This window comes from Trichomonas vaginalis, chromosome VI, assembly GCF_026262505.1.
Source record: "Trichomonas vaginalis G3 chromosome VI, whole genome shotgun sequence".
Lineage (NCBI taxonomy): Eukaryota > Parabasalia > Trichomonadida > Trichomonadidae > Trichomonas > Trichomonas vaginalis.
Genome location: NC_067208.1, coordinates 9768771 through 9794385, shown reverse-complemented (window position 1 = coordinate 9794385; position 25615 = coordinate 9768771). Strand labels below are relative to the sequence as shown.

General features: G+C 35.6%; 25 protein-coding genes and 1 pseudogene across 26 annotated transcripts, besides 1 other annotated feature; 11 read left to right on the top strand and 15 right to left on the bottom strand.

The window, feature by feature from the left end:
- Nucleotides 1-12562: part of a mobile genetic element that runs on past the window's edge.
- TVAGG3_0836610 (uncharacterized protein) lies at nt 22-1596 on the bottom strand (the record flags this gene model as incomplete). Its single annotated transcript, XM_051248721.1, has 1 exon — nt 22-1596. One exon carries the CDS (start codon nt 1594-1596, stop codon nt 22-24), a length of 1575 nt encoding a protein of 524 aa, XP_051084196.1.
- TVAGG3_0836600 (uncharacterized protein) lies at nt 1624-2055 on the bottom strand (the record flags this gene model as incomplete). The annotated part of the gene is made up of 1 exon (XM_051248720.1): nt 1624-2055. The coding sequence occupies one exon, from the start codon at nt 2053-2055 to the stop codon at nt 1624-1626; it is 432 nt and encodes a 143-aa protein (XP_051084195.1).
- On the top strand, nt 2101-2361 carry TVAGG3_0836590 (uncharacterized protein; the record flags this gene model as incomplete). Its single annotated transcript, XM_051248719.1, has 1 exon — nt 2101-2361. The coding sequence occupies one exon, from the start codon at nt 2101-2103 to the stop codon at nt 2359-2361; it is 261 nt and encodes an 86-aa protein (XP_051084194.1).
- TVAGG3_0836580 (uncharacterized protein) lies at nt 2386-2983 on the top strand (the record flags this gene model as incomplete). Its single annotated transcript, XM_001302585.2, has 1 exon — nt 2386-2983. A coding segment is annotated over one exon (598 nt), but the record flags the coding sequence as incomplete, so codon positions are not given.
- Nucleotides 3294-3762, top strand: TVAGG3_0836570 (HNH endonuclease family; the record flags this gene model as incomplete). Its single annotated transcript, XM_051248718.1, has 1 exon — nt 3294-3762. A coding segment is annotated over one exon (469 nt), but the record flags the coding sequence as incomplete, so codon positions are not given.
- On the bottom strand, nt 3929-4423 carry TVAGG3_0836560 (organellar and viral DNA polymerase type B; the record flags this gene model as incomplete). Its single annotated transcript, XM_051248717.1, has 1 exon — nt 3929-4423. The coding sequence occupies one exon, from the start codon at nt 4421-4423 to the stop codon at nt 3929-3931; it is 495 nt and encodes a 164-aa protein (XP_051084192.1).
- TVAGG3_0836550 (organellar and viral DNA polymerase type B) lies at nt 6479-7428 on the bottom strand (the record flags this gene model as incomplete). The annotated part of the gene is made up of 1 exon (XM_051248716.1): nt 6479-7428. A coding segment is annotated over one exon (950 nt), but the record flags the coding sequence as incomplete, so codon positions are not given.
- On the top strand, nt 7785-8241 carry TVAGG3_0836540 (uncharacterized protein; the record flags this gene model as incomplete). Its single annotated transcript, XM_051248715.1, has 1 exon — nt 7785-8241. A coding segment is annotated over one exon (457 nt), but the record flags the coding sequence as incomplete, so codon positions are not given.
- On the bottom strand, nt 8449-9276 carry TVAGG3_0836530 (KilA, N-terminal/APSES-type HTH, DNA-binding family; the record flags this gene model as incomplete). Its single annotated transcript, XM_051248714.1, has 1 exon — nt 8449-9276. One exon carries the CDS (start codon nt 9274-9276, stop codon nt 8449-8451), a length of 828 nt encoding a protein of 275 aa, XP_051084189.1.
- TVAGG3_0836520 (organellar and viral DNA polymerase type B) lies at nt 10545-11414 on the bottom strand (the record flags this gene model as incomplete). The annotated part of the gene is made up of 1 exon (XM_051248713.1): nt 10545-11414. A coding segment is annotated over one exon (870 nt), but the record flags the coding sequence as incomplete, so codon positions are not given.
- On the bottom strand, nt 11615-12415 carry TVAGG3_0836510 (integrase core domain containing protein family; the record flags this gene model as incomplete). The annotated part of the gene is made up of 1 exon (XM_051248712.1): nt 11615-12415. One exon carries the CDS (start codon nt 12413-12415, stop codon nt 11615-11617), a length of 801 nt encoding a protein of 266 aa, XP_051084187.1.
- An 18-nt stretch (nt 12563-12580) lies between the features above and the next one.
- TVAGG3_0836490 (uncharacterized protein) lies at nt 12581-12913 on the bottom strand (the record flags this gene model as incomplete). The annotated part of the gene is made up of 1 exon (XM_051248711.1): nt 12581-12913. The coding sequence occupies one exon, from the start codon at nt 12911-12913 to the stop codon at nt 12581-12583; it is 333 nt and encodes a 110-aa protein (XP_051084186.1).
- A 3082-nt stretch (nt 12914-15995) lies between these two features.
- Nucleotides 15996-16160, top strand: TVAGG3_0836480 (uncharacterized protein; the record flags this gene model as incomplete). Its single annotated transcript, XM_051248710.1, has 1 exon — nt 15996-16160. The coding sequence occupies one exon, from the start codon at nt 15996-15998 to the stop codon at nt 16158-16160; it is 165 nt and encodes a 54-aa protein (XP_051084185.1).
- Nucleotides 16161-16809: 649 nt separating this feature from the next.
- TVAGG3_0836470 lies at nt 16810-18763 on the top strand (annotated as a pseudogene). Its single transcript has one exon. A coding segment is annotated over exon 1 (1954 nt).
- A 15-nt stretch (nt 18764-18778) lies between these two features.
- On the top strand, nt 18779-18946 carry TVAGG3_0836460 (DNA/RNA polymerases family; the record flags this gene model as incomplete). The annotated part of the gene is made up of 1 exon (XM_051248709.1): nt 18779-18946. One exon carries the CDS (start codon nt 18779-18781, stop codon nt 18944-18946), a length of 168 nt encoding a protein of 55 aa, XP_051084184.1.
- Nucleotides 18947-18977: 31 nt separating this feature from the next.
- TVAGG3_0836450 (uncharacterized protein) lies at nt 18978-19235 on the top strand (the record flags this gene model as incomplete). The annotated part of the gene is made up of 1 exon (XM_001292548.2): nt 18978-19235. One exon carries the CDS (start codon nt 18978-18980, stop codon nt 19233-19235), a length of 258 nt encoding a protein of 85 aa, XP_001292549.2.
- Nucleotides 19236-19283: 48 nt separating this feature from the next.
- TVAGG3_0836440 (cytochrome B-C1 complex subunit 6, mitochondrial family) lies at nt 19284-20018 on the bottom strand (the record flags this gene model as incomplete). The annotated part of the gene is made up of 1 exon (XM_051248708.1): nt 19284-20018. The coding sequence occupies one exon, from the start codon at nt 20016-20018 to the stop codon at nt 19284-19286; it is 735 nt and encodes a 244-aa protein (XP_051084183.1).
- A 32-nt stretch (nt 20019-20050) lies between these two features.
- On the bottom strand, nt 20051-20635 carry TVAGG3_0836430 (uncharacterized protein; the record flags this gene model as incomplete). Its single annotated transcript, XM_051248707.1, has 1 exon — nt 20051-20635. One exon carries the CDS (start codon nt 20633-20635, stop codon nt 20051-20053), a length of 585 nt encoding a protein of 194 aa, XP_051084182.1.
- Nucleotides 20636-20716: 81 nt separating this feature from the next.
- Nucleotides 20717-20935, top strand: TVAGG3_0836420 (uncharacterized protein; the record flags this gene model as incomplete). The annotated part of the gene is made up of 1 exon (XM_001304104.1): nt 20717-20935. One exon carries the CDS (start codon nt 20717-20719, stop codon nt 20933-20935), a length of 219 nt encoding a protein of 72 aa, XP_001304105.1.
- A 31-nt stretch (nt 20936-20966) lies between these two features.
- Nucleotides 20967-21341, bottom strand: TVAGG3_0836410 (uncharacterized protein; the record flags this gene model as incomplete). The annotated part of the gene is made up of 1 exon (XM_051248706.1): nt 20967-21341. One exon carries the CDS (start codon nt 21339-21341, stop codon nt 20967-20969), a length of 375 nt encoding a protein of 124 aa, XP_051084181.1.
- A 225-nt stretch (nt 21342-21566) lies between these two features.
- TVAGG3_0836400 (uncharacterized protein) lies at nt 21567-22151 on the top strand (the record flags this gene model as incomplete). Its single annotated transcript, XM_001297298.2, has 1 exon — nt 21567-22151. One exon carries the CDS (start codon nt 21567-21569, stop codon nt 22149-22151), a length of 585 nt encoding a protein of 194 aa, XP_001297299.2.
- Nucleotides 22152-22179: 28 nt separating this feature from the next.
- On the bottom strand, nt 22180-22380 carry TVAGG3_0836390 (uncharacterized protein; the record flags this gene model as incomplete). Its single annotated transcript, XM_051248705.1, has 1 exon — nt 22180-22380. The coding sequence occupies one exon, from the start codon at nt 22378-22380 to the stop codon at nt 22180-22182; it is 201 nt and encodes a 66-aa protein (XP_051084180.1).
- A 465-nt stretch (nt 22381-22845) lies between these two features.
- On the bottom strand, nt 22846-23541 carry TVAGG3_0836380 (protein of unknown function, DUF4106 family; the record flags this gene model as incomplete). Its single annotated transcript, XM_051248704.1, has 1 exon — nt 22846-23541. One exon carries the CDS (start codon nt 23539-23541, stop codon nt 22846-22848), a length of 696 nt encoding a protein of 231 aa, XP_051084179.1.
- A 217-nt stretch (nt 23542-23758) lies between these two features.
- On the top strand, nt 23759-24211 carry TVAGG3_0836370 (uncharacterized protein; the record flags this gene model as incomplete). The annotated part of the gene is made up of 1 exon (XM_051248703.1): nt 23759-24211. The coding sequence occupies one exon, from the start codon at nt 23759-23761 to the stop codon at nt 24209-24211; it is 453 nt and encodes a 150-aa protein (XP_051084178.1).
- A 16-nt stretch (nt 24212-24227) lies between these two features.
- TVAGG3_0836360 (protein of unknown function, DUF4108 family) lies at nt 24228-24647 on the bottom strand (the record flags this gene model as incomplete). Its single annotated transcript, XM_051248702.1, has 1 exon — nt 24228-24647. The coding sequence occupies one exon, from the start codon at nt 24645-24647 to the stop codon at nt 24228-24230; it is 420 nt and encodes a 139-aa protein (XP_051084177.1).
- Nucleotides 24648-24684: 37 nt separating this feature from the next.
- On the bottom strand, nt 24685-25269 carry TVAGG3_0836350 (Poxvirus D5 protein-like family; the record flags this gene model as incomplete). Its single annotated transcript, XM_051248701.1, has 1 exon — nt 24685-25269. One exon carries the CDS (start codon nt 25267-25269, stop codon nt 24685-24687), a length of 585 nt encoding a protein of 194 aa, XP_051084176.1.
- Between the last annotated feature and the right edge of the window lie 346 nt (nt 25270-25615).

Sequence of the window (25615 nt, the reverse complement as noted above, 5' to 3'; positions counted from 1 at the left end):
TTTAAAATAAACGTTCATCCTTTATTCCTCACCGTCGTCCGTAGCTAAGTTATAGTCATCTAATCTTATTATTGGGATTCCATTAGCACGCACCTGAATGGCAAAGCAACAATCCCTCATAAATCCAATAAGTGGCTTTGGTACATTTTCAGTTGCTAGTTCAATAGGTCCTTTAACAGACAATTTGTATGTTATTGGAGCAGTAGATGTTTGACCTTGCTGGAAGCAAAAGTCCACTTCAGTTGGAAAACCACATACGAAATGTGTGTTGTCATAGCTATCCCATTTATGTTCTACACTACCATCATCCACCAATGACCTCATAACATCTTCATTAAATCCTATCATATCATTGTTTGTATTGCAGGCGTTCGCAACCATTTCATAAAATACAGGTCCATATGATTTTTCAGGTTCTGCAGGTATATTTCCATAAGCTCCCATGGAAAGCTGAAGATATTTAAACTTAGGGTTCTCAAAATTAACATAATAGTTGTCTTTCTTTCTAAATAGTGCCCAAATACTTTTAACATTAATAGGCGTATAAGCTGCTGTAAATGTTGCACTTGAACTATCTGTATTCTTTGAGAATGAACCGTCCATAGGAATCCAATCCATAACTTTAACAGGAAAACATAAAGCCTCGTTTGTATAATGTTCTACAAGTTCTGTATAAATGTTAGGGTCTAAAGAGAATGACTTTGGATGAATGAAACATTCATTAAAATCCATCTTTGTTCGAAATAGTTGCTGAGTTACAGTTGTAATAGTAACTGTTCCACTAGCTTCTACTGCCTTCGTTATCATAGTGAATGGTTCATTCCATGGAACAAATTTATTTGTCGGTGGATTTGAATCTGAAGCAAATGCAACTTTAAGAGTTGGATTGAAAGCAATGATATCATTTACAGATATAGATGTGCATTGTAAGGCGTCGCTACTGAACTTTACTTTAAGCTGAATGTTTCCTGCAAAAGCTGGAATAAATCGAATAGCTTCTAATGGAAGGAATCTTCTAACAGGAATTCTTAAACGAAGCTTAAAATCAAATGATTTTCCTGCTGTAATTGGACCACTAACAATTTGTCCTGTTCTGCATGTTCCCGAATGACTCCATACATCTTCATGTCGAGTCTTTGAGAAAACATCTACTTTCTTTATTTGTTCGGTAGTTTGTGAGTTTGAAGTTATATATGCTTCTTCTCTTGCGTTGTCTTGAGAATATACGATACGACCATTTGCAAGGATTTGATATCCAGCAACTGCATAGAAAGCGTCATCGAAACCAATCCAAAATCCTGGTGGGTTTGTTTTATTGGAACCTGAACCAATTTCTTTATCTACAATAAATTGACCTTCCATTTTATACGTAATGAATGTATTGTAAAGGTCCAACATATTTTCACCAGGAGGTGAGAGATTGAATGTTACCCATGTGTTATCTTTAGCAGTTCCAGGTTGTGATGGAATCTTTGCGTCAGAATATTTTCTATTAGTGTCACCAATTTGAACTGCATTGTCTATGATATCGAAATATGAGCGAATCTGATGAATATGCTCTGCTGGAGTAAATTCGTTTAACTGTTCGTTCTGCATGTCTTTCCTTCGGATAAAAATATCTATTTACTTCATTATTCTCACTCTTCTTCTTGGCATTCGTGGTGGAAGTTGTTTCTTAACATTTTCAATGAACTGTACATTCTCTTTTGTCTCAACTTCTTTCACTGGTGGGTCAGGGTTCTTTGACTCGGTTTGCTTTTCAATGAAATTCACGAACTTTGCAATAAGCTCTTGGTTCGTTATTGAAAGAACATCTAGCTTCTTTTCTTCTTCTTTTGGTGGCTCAGTTTGTACAGAAGGTTTTATATGGGCTTCGTGGGCTTCGCCCTTGCCATGCACCTTAATGTTGTCGCTCTCTGCATTCGCTAATGGTACCTTTCTTTTTCTTACGTATATTTTACCATCTTTACTCTGACTTACGTAATAGAAAGGATGTTGTATTCCTCTTGCATCATTTAATATAATAGACTCTCGCTCTGATTTTGACAAGCTCATTTTACACCGGTTAAAGTTTTAATTTAGTTTTTTATCTGCAGTCAAATGACTCAGACAAGCCCTACGGACAAGACCCAAGGGGTCATAGATGTTGAAGCATTGAAGAAAGAAATTCGCGAGCAAATTTTATCCGAACTGAAGGAACAAAAACAAGAACAAAAGCCAGAGAGACCAAAGAGAAAACTTAGTGAAAAACAACTTGCTGCATTAGCTGCTGGAAGACAAAAGAACCCACGTTTGCTGGCGAAGAAAGCTAGAGAAGAAGCTGAAGCAAAAGCTAAAGAAGCTGAAGCAAAGAAAGAGTAAATGGTTTATTTTTATCCGAATTAAATGTATAGACAAATACCTTTATCTGTTGCATTCAGTAGTGAAAACCCTGACGTCAAAATAAAGGGGAACAGAGTAACGTTTAAGTTTCCAACAGACTGGATTGTGAACATAAATGAAGAGAAGTACATTGGCATAACATCTATGTATATAACACGTGCTTTCAGAAAGGTTGACTTTATACTTCAAGTCGAGATAGAAAATGACGAACAGTCTTTAAGCGCCCAAAACATTCACATATACAAATACTTTAAAGACGATACAACATTGTTGCAATGTATGATTTCATTTAATGAAATGTTCGAGAAAAAGTTCAACATTGAAGTACAAACTTTACAGCCTTTACGTGAGTTTCTTGCACAACTGAAAGAAGAAGGTAGTCAGCCACAACTTATAGACTTTCATTATGAATTTAATGAAAATGAAGATGGAACACATGACTGTCAGTTTGTTGTATTCTCACCATTCAATGAAGTCGCTAAAGAGAAAGAAAATCCATTACGTATAAGATTTCAAATCTCTGAACCCAATGAAGACTTCAAGAATGTTTTCAATTATGATGCAATGCTTCCGAGGAAAAATGAATTTTCAAAGATTGTAACACCTGGCATTTGGGATAGAAAGCAAGCTATATTATATTCAAACTTAAGTAAGGGAGTTGAAAATGAGTTCATTGGTCATACAAGAACTTCACCACTTCCTAACCCTAAATACTATAAATTAACTGGCTTCAATCGTGAGTTTTGGATAGACATGTTCTCCACTCATGACCATAAAGCACCAGTGTTCTTACCTCCAGATGGAAAAGATTGTCTTTACATCGAAGCACAATTGTTGAACTCAACCATCGCAGTATTGTAAAATCTACGCTAGTTTTATTTTTTTCTGAAAATTTTATTTGAGTGAAAGGCATGGAAGGTGAAGGACATTGGCAAACACTCGAACATGACAATGACTATGAAATCTTTTCAGAGTACCCTTATCCAATTAGACGTATAAGCAATAAAAGAGTTGTTAGTGAGTTTGACCAAGGAGATGGTTATATTTGTGTAAATTTAAACAAACACAAGCTGATGAAACATAGAATAGTTGCAGAAACTTTCATTCCGAACCCTGAAGGACTTCGTGAAGTAGACCATATAAACAGAGACAGAGGAGACTTTCATATCTCGAACTTAAGATGGACGACAAGAAGAGAAAACATGAGAAATATTTCTGGTTCAAATGGCTATTGGTTTGACATTGTTGACTCTCTTCCTGAAGACGCTGTTGAAATTATACAATACTCATATCACACGTTAGAAAATTACTACTATGTCCCAAGTGAAGATGTCTTTTACTATTTCATGGGAACTCAATACAGACGAATGAATGTCTTAAGACAGTATAGCAAAGATTATATAAACATTACAGATGTAGAAGGAAGAAGAACAAAGCTGTCTATTGCAAAGTTTAAGAGAGACAATGGTTATACATAAATGACAAAAATATATGACCTCATTATTTTTATCACGAATGACCTCATTGCTGACAAAAATAAATGACCTCAGAACTTCAACTTACGAATAAAGCTTGTTTTAGTCGTTATTGAGAAGTTAAACTTTTCAGCAAAGCAAGGTTGACATGACTTACATAAGTCAAATCCAATCTCTTGACCATCATGAAGTGCTTTGTAAAGTTTCATTAAACTGAACTCAGAGTCTTTGTCATATGTTCCAACAGGTATGTGAATGTTCTTATCTTCATTGTAATAGCATTGTATAGCTTCAGGAAACATTTCATTAGCGGTTAAAGCAAGGACGTCTTGTTTGACACCTTTGCAACGTGCATGGAATGCAACTTCATTTAAATCGTTAGTGAGTAAGTCTATGTAAGTCTTCTTTCCACAAAATATTGACTTGTATGCTAAACTTTGTTTTCCAGGTGTTATTTCTGCGAAGTCAGAATGGAACTGACCTAATGTTTTACCAATAAGTTCGCGACCATATCTCTTCTTAAACTCAGCTGCAAGCTTTGGTATGTCTTCATTGAAAATATGCATGCTGTCACAGTCCTGGTAAAAGATTTGAAGTCCCATGTCCTCAGCAGTACAGAATACTTCATTCATAATACGTTTTGACATTGATAGAATGTTAACACCAAGTGGACAGAAGTTAAAGTGTCTGCAAATGCTTTTCGTTAGCTTGAAAATAGTTTTATCTGAACCATCCAAACCTTCGAACTTCACTATATGGTTGTAATTTCTGATGGCATATCTTATAGCATCTTTGTCATCTACTATGGTTATTTTTGACTCAATAGGAGATAGAATAGTTTTGCCATAAATGCTGTTCAGAATGAGTTTTATAATTTCTTGTAATGGGTTTTCTTCTTTCTTATACTTTAACCTTAACTCAAACAATTTCTTAACTTCATCTCTTATTCTCAAATCTCTGTTTCCATCGTAATAGTATCCTTGCAACACTTCACATTTGACACCTTGATATTTTATGAGGTCTTGTAATGTTATATGGTCAACATACATGAGACAGCAAGTGTTAGAACTTCTGGGAACGTTAAGTTCTGGATTTAGTTCAGGGTCGCAAACTATTAAAGGAAAGTGTCTATGTATTCCAATCTCTGTTATCTTAATGAGAACAAAGAAGCCAGACATAAACTTTTCACCAATGGGTTCCTTTTGGTCGTCATCGAATAAATGTCTCATGAGATACTCTGTGCTTAACATCTCATCCTTCAATACTTTTGGAATTCCTTCTAAAGTATAAAGTCTTGCTATAGCGGATGGATATAATGAAACAGCGTCGAAGTCAGCAATGAGTTTCTTTTTGCTCTTTTGTTTAATGTTATCTGACAACATACATCTTCCACCTTGAATGCATCTCGAAATAAATTCTCTTGGTTATTTGAGAGGTCATAAAGATTTCCATTCGGAAGTATACTCTTCTCAAACAATTTGTTAGCAATAGAACAAATACTAACGTAGTCATAAACGTTTAAATCAAACTCTTTCAATAAGTCATTGCGGAACTTTACAAAACCTTCTCTTAAAATTCTTACATCTTGTTTGCAATAGAATGTGCTATATTTTTCTAAGTCGAAGTGGTTCTCATCTATTCTGCAACCTTTGATGGAATCTATGTTTTTCATGAATGTATCTGCATCCTGGATAAACTTACAAGCTTCAGAAATGACACCAGTTCTGTTGTCATTTGCTAACAAAGTACTGCTGTAGTAGTTGTATGGAAATACTTCTTTCGGTCCTGTTTGTAAGTTAAACATAGCAGGAAATAGTTTAAGTTTCTTATTTATAACACTGTAAGAGTCTTTTATAATAATTGCCCGTCCTTTATATAAACCAGTTATTTGCATTGTTCGTGAACCTTTAATGATGGGAGTTCCTTTCACTTCTGTCATGTGTCTTAAGATGAAGTTTATGTCATAGCTGAGGTTATGAAAATATATTAAACTCTTGTCAGGAAGTCGCTCCAAAAATTCTGTTGCACAGTTCTGACCCCAAATGCTTTCACTAACTGAACCATCTTCACTGTCATAACAGATGTTAAAAGCTTTATGAAAGCCGTCTGTGCTACACTCAAAGTCAGCAAAGAAAACGTGCTCAGGAATGAACTTGCACTTATTTTTATTTACTTCTTTTGACTCTGCTTTCTTCTTCAGTTGTACACAATACTTTGGAGCATATGTCAAATCTTTAAATGGTGCAAGGTTCTGTTTATATAAGTCAGTCGTATATGTGAAAAGTTCTCCATAAGAAATAGGTTCGAAATATTTGCACTCCCACAATGTTTTCATAACATCCCATAACGGTGTTGTTCTATCATAACGAACTACATATTTACTTCTCTCTTTGTATAAATCTTCATCTGTTTCTCAATGTTCATTCCACCACTCCTTCAAGATTTCTATATAGTTTCGAATGAAATATGTTGTCATTGGTAATCTTTCATTTAGCATGTAGTGGTCTTCAACAAGAAGTAAGTCAATAGTTCGAATAGTTTTACATTCTTTTGGTATGTATCTCTTTATTTCATTATGTCTTGAGTCATTGAAATAACCAATGGTAACATTAAATGCTATACTTGTTGCGTCAGAAATTTCTTGTACTTTACTTTGAGGAAAGTCTCTAACACGAATGACTTCTCTCATGTGGTCAATAGTTTCTTCATTTACTCCAGCCTGAATGCAAGCATAAACGAAACAATTGTCTTCTGTCATAAGTGTTGCAGTTCTTTTGTTCAGTTCATTGAAGATTTGGTAGCGTTCAAGATTTATAGGTAATGTGCAAAGATACTTCCAGAACTGACCGCTTCTCTTCTTATAAAACTTCTTTTCACCATTATCTTTCCAAAAGCTTTCTATAAGTGCTGGGTTTCCTGTTTGCTTAAGAGCTTCCAAAATGGCTTTCTGGTCATTTGTCAGTGTGCTTTCATCTCTATATGGTCTCTTTTTTGGTTTGCCTTTCTTTACATCTGACATCGTTAAGCCTTCATATTCTGTTAAATCATACATCTTTATTTCGGTAAGATTCTTTATGTTTGTCAAGAAGAAGTCATAGTGCATTTCAACAATACCTGCAGCATTTGCTTCTATCTCTGATATAAAGTTCTCCTTCAAGAGCTGATGTAGTAATGTTCCAATATTATTGAGGTTTAACGTAGAACATTCATACTTTCCACCAAGTTTATAACATACCATCCATCTCTGTTGTGAGTTTATTTTAATTTTCTCTAAGAGTCTCATGAAAACCTTACCGAAATGTTTGTGTAAGTAGTCTCTGTTTGGTTCATCTAAAGCTTCGATGTTAAAGTCAATGAGTCTATTGCCTGACTTCACATTTCTCTTCCTATTCTCTTCATCTTTCTTTAACCATCTCTCACCTTCTTTTGGTTTGTCGTCAATGGAACGAATGACATCGTTAGCTTTGCGAACTTGTTCTATAGCACTTTTAAACATCTCTCTTCTCTGTTGTTTCAGTGTGTCGTCTCTTCTTCTTGTTTCACCAACGTTTGCATTTGTTATGTCAAACATTTCTCTTCTTACTTCATGAGGTACTGAACGTCTATGATATAAGTCAATAGCAACGTCATTTAAAGGAAATGTTCTTGCATGGACTTCGTCCTCGCCGCGTTGTGGCTTTATGAACTCATGAATTCTATCATAACTTATTTCACCATTGTAGTCTTTAATGAAGTCAGCGAGTGCTTTTTTGTTTGTTGCGTAATGCTTTGCAACATCTATATTAGCTTCTGTAAGAAGTTGTTTTATTTCCGAGTGTTCTAACTTAGACAACTTCCGATACATCTTTAGTAGGAAATAAAAAAATATTTTTTGAAAAAATTAGATTAGATTTTTTAAGTATTTTAAAATATTTAATTTTTATTTTAATGAAACACATGCAAGATTGCAAGTTCTTTTCATACAATGCTCTCGCTACTGTCATCAAGAATGAGTTCAATGGTGCTGCAAACGTTAATGTTATCTTTAACAAGAAGTTTGTGAAAGAATCTAAGTTTGGTCAGTATGTCAGACCATTAGCTATCGTCATTGACCGCAAACGTTATACTTCACAAGAGTTAGCAGTAGTTTTGAAACAAAAGAGTTTCTTCGTGAATGTCAAAGATACTCATTATACTGTTATAAAGAACTCCAACATTGACTTCTTCAGTATTGCTTTAAATCTTTCCGAACAGAAAGAATATACGAAAGGTGAAACAAATGTGAAATATTATCCTTCATCTCTGAAGACAATAACGAACAAAGATGTTATACAGAAATTCTTACCAAAGGTTGAAGAAGCTTCTATTGACATTGACGAAGGAAGTGAAATGGTTGAAGAAATAGACCCTGAAGCTATTTAAGCAAAAATATATTTTTGACGAAGTGCAAATCTTCACTTCGTGTCATTGAAATCGGTAAGTTTTCATTAAATTTTTGCATAATCTTTTACATGTTGTTCGTTCTCTTCTTCTGTCATGAGTTCCGAATATTCTAAATTCATGTTCTTTCATACAAGATAAAAAATTCTTATAAAAAATATAGTGTAGATTTTCATTCTTCCTCTTTGAAGTTGTCGAAATATTCTGTTATTTTTTCCTTCAGTAATGTTAAGTCTTCTTTGAATGTAAGTATTGTACAACCTTTGATGTCATAGTGTGTTTGAAGAAGAGTATTTTTGACAATTTCCTTTATTTGCTCATTCGGTGTCATTGAAATCGGTAAGTTTTCACGATAGAACCAGTTTCTGTCAGATTTATATATCTTAGCTAAGTCATAAAAGCTCTTGTTGTTTCTTCTGACTAAATGCAACATAACCATATCTTTATCTTCTTCTTTCTCCAACTCTTCAGCGTAAATCATATACTTATAGCTCTTTTCCTTTCCTTTTGGTACTGAACGTGGTATTCTTTTCTGTATGCTTTTGTCTTTGGATTCAATGACTTCATCTTTTGCTTGAAGTTTCTTTTCCATCTCTCCACGTTCTGCTTTATATAGTTCATCTAACATCATGAAAATATAACAAGCATAACGAGGTGAATCCCACATTGCTACAGCATTTACTAAAAGTCTATGAACATAATATCCTTTCAAACCAGGAGCCAAATTCTTGCGATTTTCGTACGGAATCTCTTCTCTCGGTTTTCCGAGGGAAGCAATCATATGAGGAAATTCTTCTAAAAGTTCTTTTGTCTGTTGGTTTTCAAACCAATGATATGCTTGCTTTGTAGAACGAAGAGCGTTCATTATACTTTGCATCTGGTACATATCGTCTTTGACTGAACGAACGAGTCTCAATTGTTTGTTATATTTTATGTATTCGTATTCTTCATTTATGACTTCATGAACGATAGCAGTTGTTGTGTTCTCTAATGTTGACATATCTGTCTTTACATACAAAATAAAAAAATAAATAAAATAAAAACTAACTTTATTTTTTTTGAGATAAACACTATTTCTTCACAACATTAAATTTTATCCTGTATGAAATGACTTTAAAAAGATTATTGACTGACTTCGAATACTATCTCATTGACGCACTGACAGACCCTCAAAACTGTGTTGAAAGTTCTTTAAGCTTTAAGATTGAAGGTACGACGCATTTTGTCTTCACTTACGTATTGAAAGAATATGACCGTTATCATAACGAAGTGAATCAAACACTAATAAAATTTGTAGATAAAAAATTGGTTAACAATGAATATTTTAAACGTGAAGACCCAAACACTGCTGGAGATGATGAAGAATACAGACAGGTTATTGAAAAAAATAACGCAAGATTAGATGCAATAGAAAAGAAGTTTAATGAATGTCTTACAAACACGTATGAATATCTTATGCAGTGGGAAGCCAGATGGAAATAAATTTACGTCAAATATGCAATTTATAAAATCTTATGTCGACAGGCTACGTAGCACAGTGGTCTAAGGTGGTGTTATGGAGGGGTCAGGGTCTGTGGTTCGAACCGCGACAGCGCCGTATTTTCTTATTTTCTTTGTTTGTCTTGTTTGTCGTGAATAAAAAGTGTCATAAAAGTGCTCTATCTTCCACGGGAATAAATAAAAAATTTACTTTATTTCTTCTTTATTTCTTTGTTCCCGTGAAAGAAGGGTTTTTGCCGTTTTTTCTCAGCCGAAATCAACGATTTTTTCATTTTTGGAATCCTTAGCAAATGAGGAATCTTTTCTCTCGTGGAAGCTTTGACCAAAAATATAATTTAGGTGAAGAGGTGAGATTTCACCTCTTTTTTCACCTAATTTTTCACCCTCATGACTTTGTCATAACTTCTTCGTAAATGCTTTGTCATAACTTCTTCGTAAATGCTTTGTCATAACTTCTTCGTAAATGCTTTGTCATAACTTCTTCGTAAATGCTTTGTCAAGATTTCACCCTCATGACTTTGTCATAACTTCTTCGTAAATGCCTTGTCAAGATTTCATCGTAAATGCTTTGTCATGACTTCTTCGTATATGAGTGTAAATGACCAAAAATATAATTTAGGTGAAGTGGTGAGATTTCACCTCTTTTTTCACCTAATTTTTCACCTCTTTTTTTCACAAGCGTTTTACATGAATTGTACGATGTATATTTGAAATCCTAAACAGTTTTGTAGCTTCTATTTCTTCGCTGAGGATATCAAAAGTTTTAACAATGCCGAAAGTCTCTTTATATTTCTTCTTGACGTCAGATAGAAGGAAATCTTCTACTGTTGGATAGTTTTTGTTCAGAAATGCTAACATGTCCATTTTATCTTCTGCTGGCTTTTCTGCTTCTTTCTTTAAGTCTGCATAGTCGTTTCGCATTCTTTCTATCTCTTTGACGGAGTAGTTATATTTCCTTATTGCTGCTTTACATTTTGAACATTGCGGCATCGTTTTTGTGTTATACATTGAAACATTACCTGCTAGAACAACTAAAGCGTCAATTGCTCTCTTCATCTCAAATATAGCGGGTCTTAGTTGTTCGTTCCATACTTTGCCTCTTCTATCTTTATCTCTTATTTCCCAAACACATTCAGCAACTAACGAAACAAAGTTGTCGTAGGTCTTAAATTCTTCAGATTTATATATTTCAGAAACATTCTTATATACCATATCGCAATCTTTGTCCATAACTTTATGGTTGCAATGATAACCAAGGAATTCATAATTTACTTTACGTATGAACTTCTTTATTTCTACTGAGTCAGTTGCTTTGACTTCAATTTCGTCGAATTCAGGAATAGTTAGTTTTTGATGCTGAATTTCAGGTAGTTTAGGTAAATGGTCGATGAGGTCCTCCATTTCATAAAGATACTGTTCATTTGTTTCATCTTTCGCACTACAGTCTAAATTACTTGTTAAAAGTTCCTGCTTAATTTTTTGTATTTCTGTTTCGAAAGTAAATGAAGAAGGAATGAAGCTTTCCATCTCTACTAACATAGATGTTGGATTCATGACTAACGAGTTTGGTGAAGTTGTTGTGGACAGAGTCCCGCCGTTCGCGGCTTGAATTGTTGTTGTGCCGATTGTTGAAATCATATCTTTTATACAAAATAAAAAATAAATAAAAATAAAACTAACTTTATTTTTTCTATCTTACGGAAATTCATGAAAATTCACGAGACCCAAAGGGTCAGAGCCGCAAAGCGGCGAGGGTGAAAAAACAGGTGAAAAAAGAGGTGAAATCTCACCTCTTCACCTAAAAATTATTTTGTCTGATTTACATCCAACGAAAAAGTTTAGAAGAATTTTCTTATTCTTTCTGGCATGTTTTTATCTTTCCAGTACTCCCGCTCTAATGGTCCCAGATGTGTTGGCTTTGACTCTCTCAAGTTCTTAGATGGTATAACATCTTCAACGCCTCCTTCATATCTTACTTTATAAGTGTCATCGTTTGTGTTATAGCCAAGTATTTCAATAACCACTCCTCGCTTTGCTTCGTCAATGGTTTCAGCAAGTTTGCCATTACTACTTTCGACTAATTTATGACGAGGGTAAAATGCTATGGAGTCGTCAGCAGCTTTTATAAGATATCCATTACCTTGCGTAGAGTCTACGATATAATAATTTCGACTTAACCTTAAACGTTTCTTTGTCAGCGGTTTGTCGTCAAGAACTACACGAACTTTTGTACCAGGAATGAGGGTAAATTGTGTTGAATTTCTGATATTTTGTGTTTGGCTCCGTTTCTTTTGTATATACTTTTCTTCTTGTTGTTGTGTCATTGAATTTGGTGTATGTCCTGTTGTAGAATGTGTTGAGGAATTGTAAACTTCGAGAAAGTGTTTCATTGTTTCTTCGGTAAAGTCTCGCTCTTGATTTAAATCTCTGAGAGTCCTTATGAAGCGGTTTATGATGCCGAGTATGTTATGGTTATGGTCTTCAGTAGTGTAGTGAGTTATGTTATGCTTAATGAGAAATTCTGTGATTTCATTGCTGAGGTATGCTGAATCCTGGTCTGATGTTAAAGTACTTGGGCTATGTTCTGCTACAAACTTTTGTAAAACTCTTAAAACATCATGAGTTCCTTTATTCCTCATTGGATATGCAAAAGCTTTGCGAGTGTTAACATTAATGAAGATGAGGAATGGTTTATGTCCTCCTTTTCTGCTTTGAATGAGAGTGTCAAATTGGTATGCGTCAGGAGTGTTGGAGTAAATTGGTAAAAAGTAGTCGTAAGGGTTAACATGAATTTATTTTATCTTCTATATTTTTAATGCAGTCTGTAGAGAAGATGAGAGGTCAACTTGTATTAGCTCAATTTCTTCCCACATTTTTCGTTGCCCTTCAGATGTATAATCTATATGAAACCTTACAATAAATGGAAAACTTTTATCTTCTACAGACACAAACTTTATTCTTCGAAAGCCAATAGCTTTTGTGACAGATGGGTCTCTTAACCATCTTAATGGGTAGTCAAAACGATAGCCTTCATGCTTTATAGTATCTAAGTCAAACTTTTGACCGACATTAGTAAAAAGTTCATCTAATGGTTTAGTTGTAGCAACTCTAGAATTTTCTTTTTCTATTGGAAGCATATTTTATCTATAATAAAAATGTCAAATGAAACAGCGTCTATGAGAGAAATACAACACAACCGACAACTCATTATGCAAGCTCTAAATAAGAACACAACAAACTTTTCAAACTATTCTAAGATATCTGAGTCATTGAAAGGGGGTGACTTAAAACTGACATTAAACCCTATAACAGATGAGTTTCTATTTCAAGACAATAAGAACAATACTGTCTGTATATATCCAACAAAAGGAACTTTAAACGAGAAACCTATAAATGAACTTCTTTTGAAAGCAGATGTTGACAACAAAGCAGACAAAGAATATGTAGACGATGCAATAGCAAAAGAAGAAAAAAGAGCTAACAATGCTTATGCAATAAAAGAACATACTCATCCTGAACTAGCAGACAAAACATATGTTGACAATAAAATGTCAAGTGAAGTGACAAGAGCTGAAAACGAATATTCTAAAAAGACTCATATACATTATATTAACCAAATACCAAGTCTTAAGGAAACATTAGAGACAAAAGCAAACAAGACTCATACACATACCATTGCAAATATTACAAACTTACAAGAAACCTTAAACAGGAAAAGTGACGTTGGACATACACATACATCTTCTGAAATAACAGACTTAAACGTTAGCCTTGAAAATAAAGCAGATAAAACATATGTCAATGAAATATACCAAAGTTTGATAGGAACAAAAAATATTGAAACTATTGTTGGTGACTTTTCTGTCAATGAAGAAAATAAATATTTTAGATGGCAGTTGGTACAGTCCTTAGAAAATGGTACACGGTATAAACTCATTCCGAAAAATAACAATGAAATGTATGTAAGCTATAAAAAGAATGATGGTACACAAGCTAAAGTTCCATTAGACAACAACTGCTACTTAAACTTATATGGAGACGAACAAAAGAAATATTTAAGAGTTTATGAAATGGTGGATATGATATTACCTGACCCAGCTCCGGCACCATATTATTATGACTATGGAGATGACGACAGAACACCACATGTAGATGAACAAAAGCTAACATTATATTTAGATTATTATAGATATAAAAGATATAATGCAATAGACAAAACAAGAATAGTATACTATTATGAAGATGACAGAAATAAATATTATAGTCAAGACTTCACTTACTCTGAAAACATAAGATTATATTATAAAAAATATTCTGACACAAACCAGAAGAAACCCGAAATAGTTGCATTATATTTTAAGTTCAAAAGAGACAATCCTATAATATCTCATATGTTTGATTTAATGAACCCAGTAGGTTCTATTTATATATCTATGGATGCAAGAGGTCCTCAAGTAATGTTTGGTGTTGGTGCATGGGAACAAATAGTCGACAGGTTTTTGTATTGTGCAAACTCTTCAAAGGAAACAGGTGGAAGTAAAACGATTTCAGGTGAAAATTTACCTGCACACAGTCACTATATAGATTTAAGTACATCTCAAGCAGGTTGGCATAGTCATAGATATTGGGATTGGTCAGGAATGACAAAAGGTAAAGGATATGATGTTAAAGAGAACGTTAAGTTTGCTATAAATTGTTACTGGAATAACACGCAGGGAGAAGGAAACCATACACATTTCGTTTCAGGATATACGCAAACAACGGGACAAAGTAAAGAATACATGCCACCTTACATGACAGTTTACGCATGGTATAGAATTGCTTAGTCGTCATTTTCAACTTCTTTAGCATATTCGTCAGGAGTTGTCTTATATTTGTTAGGAACTGTCTTTGAAAGTATACCACCTTGAACTTTGACAAGTTTGAAACGAGGTCTGACAATAGTAGTTTTATCTTCTGCTTGCAGTGTGTACATTTTGCCATGTTTGCCTAAAACTTCATAATATTCTCTTGTATACTTTCTTCTATTTTTACGAACACGAATGTGAGTACCTGTCGGGTTCCCATTGTTGTCATAGTCAATAGTATTTTCATATGGGTCGCGTTTAGGTATTTCTATTTTTACTTTGTCACCTTTCTGAAGTTTGAAGCCCGGCATTCTTTCTTGTTTGTCTCTTTTGACTAAATTATTAAATATATAGTCTTTCTCTAAGTCAGGTTGTTTTTCATTTCTTCGGGGGAGTGGTTTCCCAAACCTTTTTGTTTACGGCTATTGTAAATATTTAAAACTTGTCTCATCTTTGCCATGGAGAAGTGTCTATACTTGTCGTCATATGACATTTCATTTGCTTCACCACCTTGTGGTTGGTTTAAGTCTCTTAACATTTTTATACAACCGTCAATGACACCAAGAGCAGAATGGTTTTGGTCGACAATGAAATATTGGTTTACATTTTTTGAACGCAGATAGTTTTTTACATCATCTGATTTGAAAGAACTTTCACAGTCAGATGTCAGTTTTGTTGGATGGTATTTGTCAACGAATATTGTCAAAGCTGCTAAGATATCTAAAATAGCTTTGGACTGTAATGGTATGGCTTCACAGTATCTTGTGTTTTGACCAACAAATATTAACCAGTATGGAGGTCCATCTGTTCTAACTCTCGGAATGTTTTCCAAGATATCCATAAACCAAGCATTTGGTGTTGAACTAAAGATTTTTATCATGAGTGCTTTCTTTGTCGCTTTAGAAACATAGGGGTCCTTGTTTGGATTCGTCATTTTTTACCCTATAAGAAATGGGTTTATTTGGCGCATTAGCAGGAGTCGCATCTAGATTTTTACCCGCAGTGGGAACAATAGCCAGAGGTGTATTTGGAGTTGAAGGAAGATTTTGAGTACATTAGGTATACTTAAAGAGAAAGCACAACCTATTATACAAACTGTACAGAAAGGTTGGGATGTAGCACGAGATGCAACAAATCTTATTCCAAATCCTGAAACAAGAGGAAAAGTTCAAGGATGGATGGACAATGTAGGAAGACAAGCAGGAAACTATTATAACAAAGCAAATGACTACTATAACCAAGCAGGAACACTATATGGACCAAGGTGAAAGATTCTTTAACAGAGGATATAACCATGCACAACAGTGGGTAAACAATAACCAACCTCAACCGCCTCAAACGTGGAGAATGTAAAGTTTTTTATTGAGATGAAATGAACAATGCAGCATTGAGACAAATAAGTTCAAGATGGATTTGTCGGCTTCCAGCATTTAAACCGATACCATATAGTCAGGCTCAGCATGTGAAACTGAATGATATTATTAAAGGAACCATCCCACCTCCACAACAACAACCAGTTGAAAACAAACCAAATTAAAATTTTTTACTGAGATGAAATGACCGAAGAAGTTGAAACGGTAGATTTGACACCACAAACAAAAAGTTCAGAACCATTGTCAAAACCTGTCAAAGAACTTACAGATGAAGAGAAAAATTCAATAATAGAAAGTGCCAGGTCTGGAAATACAAACTCTAACTATAAAGTCACTTTTCATAGAAATAGAACGGCTAGTATCTCAAAAAAGAAACAGACTCTCACAAATAAAATATTGAAGTCTGAAGGAGCTTTCGAGACAACAGATGGAAAAGTTTACTTCACTGACCAACAGTTCATTATAGAACATCTCATTGACTTAGAGTCGAAATATTCTAAACTTTACAACAAACACAAAAAGTTGAAAGGAAAACAAAAACAAATGGCATATGATATTTATGAAGATGTTGACGACACAACTGTTCCTGCAAGTGAAGTAAAGTCAGAGGAACCGAAAAGTGACGAAAAACCGATAGAAGAAGAGAAACCAAAAACTGAAGATAAACCAAAACCAAAGTTTAGTTTCCAAACTAACCAAGTCAACCTTCATTAGCTGGTATGGGTTGGCGTCAAAGACTTATGGCAGCAGGCGGTTATGTAAAGTAAAGAAAAAAAATATTTTTTTATTTTTATAAAAATGCCCCCATATAGAATGGACAGAAAGTCTGCTAGAATAAAAGCAGAGTTGCAAAGATATGGTTGGAGAGTTTCGAAGAAGTTTAAATATAAGAAAGGAAGACCCATAAAAGTCTATGACAAACTGGCTGGTCTGACCTACGAATTAGATTTGGAAACAGCACGTGCCAATTATCCAAACAGACTAGAGCGGTTAGAAGAAGAACGTCTTATGGACATGCCTTTCGATGTTAGTGAACCTCAAGTTGAAGGACACGACGGCTTCGCAAGATTCTACTGGAAACATGACGAACAATTGCATCCTTTGAGAAGGAAAAAAGGAAAAGGTGAAGAAGCACATGCTCCCATGGAAAGAACAAGATATGCATATGAAAAGTATCGTGAAGTTAGAAGTCAAATTACATCTGGTCGAACCTTTACAGTAAACTTTGACGAAGGAAAGAACAAAGAAGGCTTCATGGGTGTACTTGCTGCAATTCAAGACGGAAATAAGAAAGGACACAATCTCAGATTGACCATAACAGATTTGGATGGTCACATTTACTATGCACATGGCAATGAACAAACAGCCGCAAAACTTCTTGACGCTTTCAAGACTACAAAGAGAGAACAAATGGTTGACTCCGAATCAGACATTTTGAATGCAATTGAAGGAATTGCAAGTGTCAAGTTCGAATGGTACCAACCTAACCCTCAAGCAGTCAGACAACATGCTGGATACTTCCCCTTCATAAATAAGTCTGACATTGACTTGACAAGGTATGGAATTTACAATTCAATTGAAACAATTGTCAACGAACCTTGCATTCTTACATGTCTCAGGAACTCTGGTCTTGTTACAGATGAGAAGATGAAGTATCTGAGTCATGTGTGAAGACAAGGTACATTCTCAGAGGTCAATTTGGCAAAAATTGCACCGTTGGCAAATGTCAATATCCGAGTCAACATACCTACAGCTAAAGGTTCTTCACATGACGACTATGTTGTTGACAAAGACTTACCATGGTTGAAGATTGTAATTGTCCACAACCACTTCATGTTGAATGAAAGTCTTACAAACCCATTGTTCGGAAAAGGCAAGTGCAACATTGTCAGAGCTGTAAACATTCTTTTCGAGAAAGGTTTGTTGGAACCAATTCCAGATGACAAGCTGACAGAAACTTTTGTACCAAAAGACGAAACAAACTTTCATTGTTAGCAAGACCAAAAGTTGTTCCAGACAAAGTTCTAGTACAAAAGAAGTACACAGTTCCACAAGGAGTTGGTTTGTTCGGATACCAACCTGAACCAGAAGAACTTCCAATGAGGTTGCAAGAACTTCAAGATGCTATAAACAAACTTCCATTGAGACATCCAATTGACGTCAAATTGTATTGGAGAGCATCTGAGTTAGGTCAGAAGGTTTTATATGAAACAGGTTGCTTCGACGATGTTTATGAGATAACAGGAGAAGTTTCGCAGAAGATAAGAAACTCACTTGAATTTCCACAAACTGGACCAATTGGTTGCGACAAGTTCGACTCAAACGAAAAGATATACTATGTCGACCTTAACGCTGCGTACATGAGGTTTGTCCAATATATTCCGACTGGAATTCCAAACGAAGATGGTGAGTTCCGGGAAGGAACTATACAGTTGGAAAAGTCATACAACAACTGTATGATATTAGGAAAGCTTCAAACCCCAAACTTGCAATGACACTCAAATTGCTTATGAATTCGACATGGGGATATTCCATTAAGAAACCTCAAGAGATGAAGAGTAAACATTATGAGAAGGTCGACAACTTTGTTGAAAGGTTTTCTCCTTTTGTTTTGAAGTACGAATTCACTCAAGGTCAAAGTGGCTTAGTAACCACATTAAAACCTATTGTCGAACATTGGTCTTACCCTCAGTTCGCAAAAGCAGTCCTTGACAACTACAATGAGTTCTTCTCGGAAGTCAAATCGAAAGTCAAGGTTTACTATTAGAACATTGACGCACTCATGACGAACGAAGAAGGATACAACAAACTCATTGAAATGGGTATGGTCGGTGAAAAGATGGGTCAATTCAAATTGGACAAAATTTTCACCGAAGTTCATGTCCTCTCCAAGCGTAAGTACTGGGGTGTTAAAGAAGATGGTGAAATAGTTAAACATTGCATGAAGTAAAAACGTTTTTCAAAAAAGTGACATTTTTTTAATGGCATACATCCCCGAGCGCTTCGTCCAGTTCAACCAAATGTTGGTCTCGGACCCAGGCAAGAGATATTCCGGGCTCGAACTCAACCGTCTCTTCAAAGAATGGATTGAAGACTACAGAGGAGACGAGTGGTTGACAATTGAATTTGCTCAGGCTTGGAATTGCTACAGAAGGGTCTTAGACGTGGACCCAAGACTCACGTACAGAGGTTGGGATGTGGTCTTCACATTCCAAAATTGGTACCAACACCAAAAATAAAAACTTAAATTTACTTGGGGTTTCCCCCTAAAATAATTTTTTTTACTCTTAGAACCACTCGAGGTTCTCCTTACGGTTGTTGAGCTTGTCACCGTCAATGTTTCTGACCTTCGTCTTCTTTTGTGGATTTGGAACCCATTGAATTGCGACAAGCTTGCCCATGGAAATTGAACCGCGATTCCGAAGGTTAAGGTTCAAGTGTCCCAAGTTGTTGAGGACTGGGGTAAGAACCTTGTCTGTCTCCTTGTTGCGGATTTGGTATGGGTAGGGTTGGGAAATTTCGTAACCGTCATCGGCAACAAGGGTTGCCCATGTAGCGGCTTCAGGAACTTCTTCTTCCTCTTCTTCCTCTTCTTCCTCTTCTTCCTCTTCTTCTTCGTGTTTCTCTTCTTCCTCTTCTTCTTCTTCTACTTTGATAATACCTTCGGCAATTCTGTGTTCATGAATTACGGTGTTGCATGTTCTGTCCTTTCCGAGTGCCGCCCAGATGGTGTCAATCTCTTCGAAGAAACGGTAGATGAGTCGGGCAAGGTTTCGGTTCTCTGTGTCGTAATTGCGCAAGGTTTCCGCGAAATCGTTCAGGACTTTTTCATTGGAAGCTTGGTTCATGAGGAACTCACCTTTAAGTTCCTTCATCTCTGTCATAAGACTACTTTGGAGAGTCTTAACGGTGTTTGTCAGATGAGCTTTCAAATTCATAATTTGAAGTTGAAGTGGGCGCTTGTCTGGCAACCATGCAGCGACATCTTCCATTGAGTTTGGCTTCGGTGCTTGTTCGGACATCGAAAAAATGAAGTGGTTTGAGAATGACGGTTTTACTTCAAAAAGCTGGTTATGACAGTTAAGTCATACAACAAGTTTAAAATAATATCTTGTTCTTCTTCTGAACGTTTGTTGTCTCTTCCGATAAAAGTTTCGAACATGAGAACCAAAAAACGTTTTTTGAGATTGCGGAAGAGTTCAGGCAAACGTTCATATTCTGGATATGTTGGGAGCAGTTCAAAACATCTGAGCTGACTTTCGGACAAAATTGGGACAATGTCAGAAAATTCATCTTTGGTCGGACTGCTTGAAGGTAAGTCCCTTACATGTAAGTAGCTCTGGTAAAGTCTTCTCATTTCTGCTAACTTTTGGAGTATAGCTTCGTAGTTTAGAAGTTTTAATTTTAATTGTCTTATTCCTCTCTTGACATCTAAACGGTAACTATCCATGAGGTCAAGAGTAGCTTTGGTAGCTTTAAGTGGAGCTATCTGTTCCTTGACTTCTGCAATTTTGGTTGCAATTGTGGTTTGAGCTCCTTCAAGTTCGCCGTCTATGTCGTTCTCAACGCCTTCAACCGTGGCTTGAAACTCTTCATCGGTCCATTGAGATTGGTGTGGGACGAATTTAACTTGCTTCATTCAAAAAAGAAAAAAATGTTTTTACTCTAAACATGCCATGTATATGGCTATAAGTGCTTTGTTATATGACTTCTTCTTCACATGAGTCTTTGGCAACGTGAGAGTTCTTGTTGGAGTTGGGTCTGGAATTTCAATTCTCTCTCGAGCGCAACAACAGATGTCAGAATAACATTCCCCACTGTCTTTCTTGCCCCCATAAACTGTGTATTGACCAAACTTGCATTTACAGGAAGACCGGTCAATACAAGGTTCACAGTTGAAATAGTTGTACTCATATCTGGTGAGTACGAGTGTGAGTAAAAACATAAAAAAGTGAGTTAAAATGAGATGTTTACTGAACTGGCTGAATGTCGCCTTCACAGGTTATGTAGAACGGCTGACCAGAGTAGTGGAGAAGAGACTGAATTGCCAATTTCATATGGGGTAGGGGGTTCTCCTTGTTTGGTATTTTTATCCAAGGACGTTTGTTTAGGAACTTAACAAGAGCTTCTCTTTTGGCGTCCTTTATGCCATCGTAGGCTGTCCCGTCTGGTATTTGAATTGGAATTCCAGTCGAAGTCTCGAGCTGAAGTGTAGACCTTCCAGAAATAGTGGTGAACTTGACCTTGGGCTTCATTACCTTGCGCAAGTAGTCTTTTACGCAGTCGTTAAGTTCAATGAGGTAAATTGCCTCGTCAAGTCTTTCTTGCATTCCAAGTTCTTCCATCCGACAGGAAAATATTTTCCCGACAAAGGGAAAAATTTTTCCCGACGACAGGAAGAACTCTTCCAGTTGTCCGTCCGTAAACCATTCAAATTTTCGAAAATTGAGAACTTTTTGGTCGAACTTCAGAAAAAGTTTTTCCTTCCGACAGAAAAAGTTCTTCCTTCCGACAGAAAAAGTTCTTCCATCCGACAGGAAAAATTTTTCCTTCCGACAGGACACAAACGGATGACTGATGTTCCTCTTCCTGAATGCCTTCCAAAGCCAGAAGAACCGAAAGCTGCAGAACTCCAGCAGCAACCACAGCAACCTCAGTTCCAACAAGGACCTCCGAATTACTACCAATTTCCACCTCAAGGTTACTACCCACCACAAGGCTTCCCGAACTACCCTCCTCAACCTATGCCTTACTTCCCCAACCCATGGATGTTCCAGCAAGTTCCACCCCGGCAATTCCAATCCCAATCTCAGTCCAAGAGAGACCAATACTTCGAAGAAGGTCTGAACCGTTTACGCAAAGAGTATGCCACAGCCCCTATGGAAGATGACAGGCTTTCAGTCTCTTCCCTAAGGTCGACCGATTCGACTCGTACCACAGATTCGGTTCGTGACCGTGAAGACTACCTCAAGCAGTCTGAGAGACTCTTCATCCTACAACCATTTACAGTTGGAGCACTCAAGAACATGCGCAATTACGAAGGTCAAACACCAGCTGGAGACCGCAAAACAGACGTACTCGCAAGAGCCGTCCAGCTCGTCAAAACAAAGACGGAGATAGTCGACTTCATACTTGCAGCTTGCCCTTACAAGTAAAAAAATAAACAATTACGAATTAAACTTTTTACTCTTTCTTTTCTGAGTTGTTTAGAGCTGGTTTCTCTTGTAGAAACCTTTCGTACTCTTCCGTGGTCATGTAATTGCGAATTTGGTACGCAATTCCAGGTTCGTTGTTTTTGAACCTTACGTATGTAACGCTTCCATCCTCCTCAGGGAAGTAAGCTGCTAACATCTGACCAAGTTTTCTCGGTGACTCGGAGCTCATAAAAATGTCACTTTTTTAAACGTTAAGTTTTTAGTCTTAATTTACCCTTTGTTTGTCAAGGTAGTATTGGAGTGCAATTTCTCCAAATTCTCTGTGTCAGAGTTCTTCAGCATTTTCCAAGGTGTACCGGGAGAACTCAAAGAAGTTGTCAAGAACATACTGCCATGCCGCTCTTCTGAGTTCGTCGGTATTTTGGAAGTGTTGCACCTTCGAGTCTTCGGACATAAAAAAATGATACTTTTTCTATTAAACCGTTTTGGCATTTCTCATGAGTGAGTATAGTTCTGCCGAACCATTGGAAGAGAAGAAGTACTCTTGCTGGCAAAAGACAAAAATAGTTGCCTTAGTTGTCATTGCAATTGTACTCGTAATTGAATTCATTGTACTTCTCTTCACGTACATAAAACTCAGCAATGGTATTTGCTTTAAGAAGTTACCATCTTACTAAGACTAAACATTTAATTTTCAAGCTTGACTTTTTACAATTTGAACTTTGTTCGCGTAGATATGAATTCTGAAAGAAGTATGAGGGTCTTGTATGACTTTATACTTCTCCCAGAGTTCATGTCTGTCAAACTTACCTGCCATGGACTCTTTCATAAGTTCCATGAAATCGTCTTCGGATAATCCGGGGAAAAGTATAATGTCAGTAAGTATTCTTTTAACATCCTTACTTAAACTCTTTGCTGTCTGTACACAAATGACAACTGAAATGCTAAAGTGTCTGAGCTTCTTAAGAATTCGACACATGTCTTGTTCTCTATTCTTTAACAAAGGATGAGAAGCAAAGTCATCTAAGATAAGAAGACACCTATGAGGGTACGTTTTCCAATCGTACGATTGCAATTTCTTCGAAATGTATTCTATCTCTTTCTGTTTGTTTCTGAAGTGTTTCTTCTCTAATATTCTCTGCATTTCCTCATTTGGGTCTTTAAACTTCGAATTTATATACTCATTTATAGCATTATACTTCAAAACTCTTCTTTGGTACTTCTTTATCCAATCTAACAACTCAGTATCCTTTATACATACTAACTTAGACTTCTTTATAATATCTTTGAACGAATTGACGGTTTGGTCAAATTGACCAGAAGTCGAACAAATAACAACCAACTCATAGAATGGGTTCTTCTCATCTAGTTCTTGTTGTTGTGCAGCCATTTTAAGATAAGTGAAAGTCTTACCCGACCCAGGTGGTGCAATTAGACCTGTTATACCATTCTGAGCAAATAAGAACTTGTCATGTATAGGTTTTATCTGAGCATTTTCTAACTTCCTCTTGTTCTTGTTTAAAACATTCTCAAATTTTTTGTCAATGTCAGCAAACTTTTTTTTCTAACATATTTTTAGAAAAATTAAAATTTTTATCTTTTAGAAAATGTCTAGCGATTTCGCTATCTATATTCGAGACAAGCTTTTCGACAGCAAAACATCTGTAGACCATAAAACCTTACATAGTGTAAACAAGAAAGGTGAATTTGTTCTAAAGTTCTGTTTCTGGGAATATGACAAGAACCATAAAACATTACAAAGAGCAGTCTTAAAATTTGTCAATGACAGACTTGTTGACAGAGATGACGCCGATTGGAAAGATGAAGTCCAACAAAAGTTCTTAGAATGCAAAGAAGACACATGCGCTGTTCTTGAAGATGAAATAGAAAACAGAATAGATGAGCTATTAAAGGACAAAGAACTTTTACATAAATATGGTTGCGCCAAATTTGACATAACTCCACCAGAAAAGAAGAAGAGAGAAAAGAAAGAAAAGAAAGTAGAAGAAGAGAAGAAAGAACCCGAACCAGTTCCACCGAAGAAGAAATTTGACATGTAAAAATAAAATTTTATTTTTAGAACATTTCTGGGTCAATGTCAATGTTCTCTTCCTCTTTAGGAGCAAACACCGGCTTAGACTCTAAAATCTTTTTACCCAATTTACCTTGAACTTCTACAACTTTAGACTCATAATATTCATAGTCGTCTGTCTTCTTTGGTTCATAAGGTATAACAAGTTTGTATGCTTTGCCTTCTTTAAGGTTTGAGAACCTTCTGTCAAAACTTTCTTTGACTGTTAACAAACCTTCTATGTCTAAGTCTTCAAATTTCGCACCATTTTTAGTCACAATAGCAAACTTAACTGGTTCGATGTTCCAAACTTTGCTGAATGAAGACTTTTCAAAATGGTAGAAGTAAACATTCAAATATGTGAATGGGTCTAGTTCTTCTTTAAGTCTTGACATGTACTTGTTTACTGAAATATATTTCGTCATCTTTTCTATCGGATAAAAAAATATTTTTTTAAAAAATTTACTCAGAAAAAATTTTCTTTGTATATACACCATTCTGTACGTCTAAAAGAGTTTTGACATTTGCCAAGAATGTTCGTTTAGACGCTGGCATATAACCATACTCTTGACAATATTGTTTATATTCATCATATAATGACCTTTCATCTAATGACACAAAGTCAGTTTCATCTACGAACAGTTCATAAACACTCTTGTTTGCTTCTAACAATGTTTGTCTCTCTTCGGTATGTGGAATTTGTCTTGGATTGAAGTTAGAAATATCTAATGTCATAAAGTATGAGAACAAATGGTTGTAAAACTCTGGTGTCAAAGTTTCTGCTAAGTCGTCAAAATATTCTGTATCTTGCATATGAGAATCTGACGTTCTGACAACTACATATCTTCTGTCAGAACTTTCTAACTTCATCGGAACAGCATTGTTTGAAACCATAATGAAGTTTGCAACATTCTCATAAACTCTTGAGTCTTTATACTTTCTTTCAACAACTCCAACTTTATCTGTTATAAGACTCTTCAAAGCATCTGAGTTCAAAACTTTTGTTGTATCTATACTTTGAAGTTCATTGCAAACTATAAGTTTCATATTCTCAATTGAAGAGTTAAATTTACCGCAGATGTTTTCTAAGTTTGTCATATTAGGGTTCGAATAACCTTCTAACAGTTTGCATAAGATATCTGTAAAGAATGTGTTCTTACCTGTTCCTTGTTTTCCAATTATAATGAGAGCAGTTTCATTCTTAGCACTTGGATGTTGTAAGATGTTTGCAAACCAACATAAGATATACTCATAAACCTTTTCGTTTCCATTGCATATAATTTCTTTGACATGGTCTAACCAAGCTTCTATAATATTTTCTTTCCATTCTACTTGTTCATATTTATATCCAGTGAAGATAGAATAGAAGTTTGGAGAAGGTGTATAAAACTTT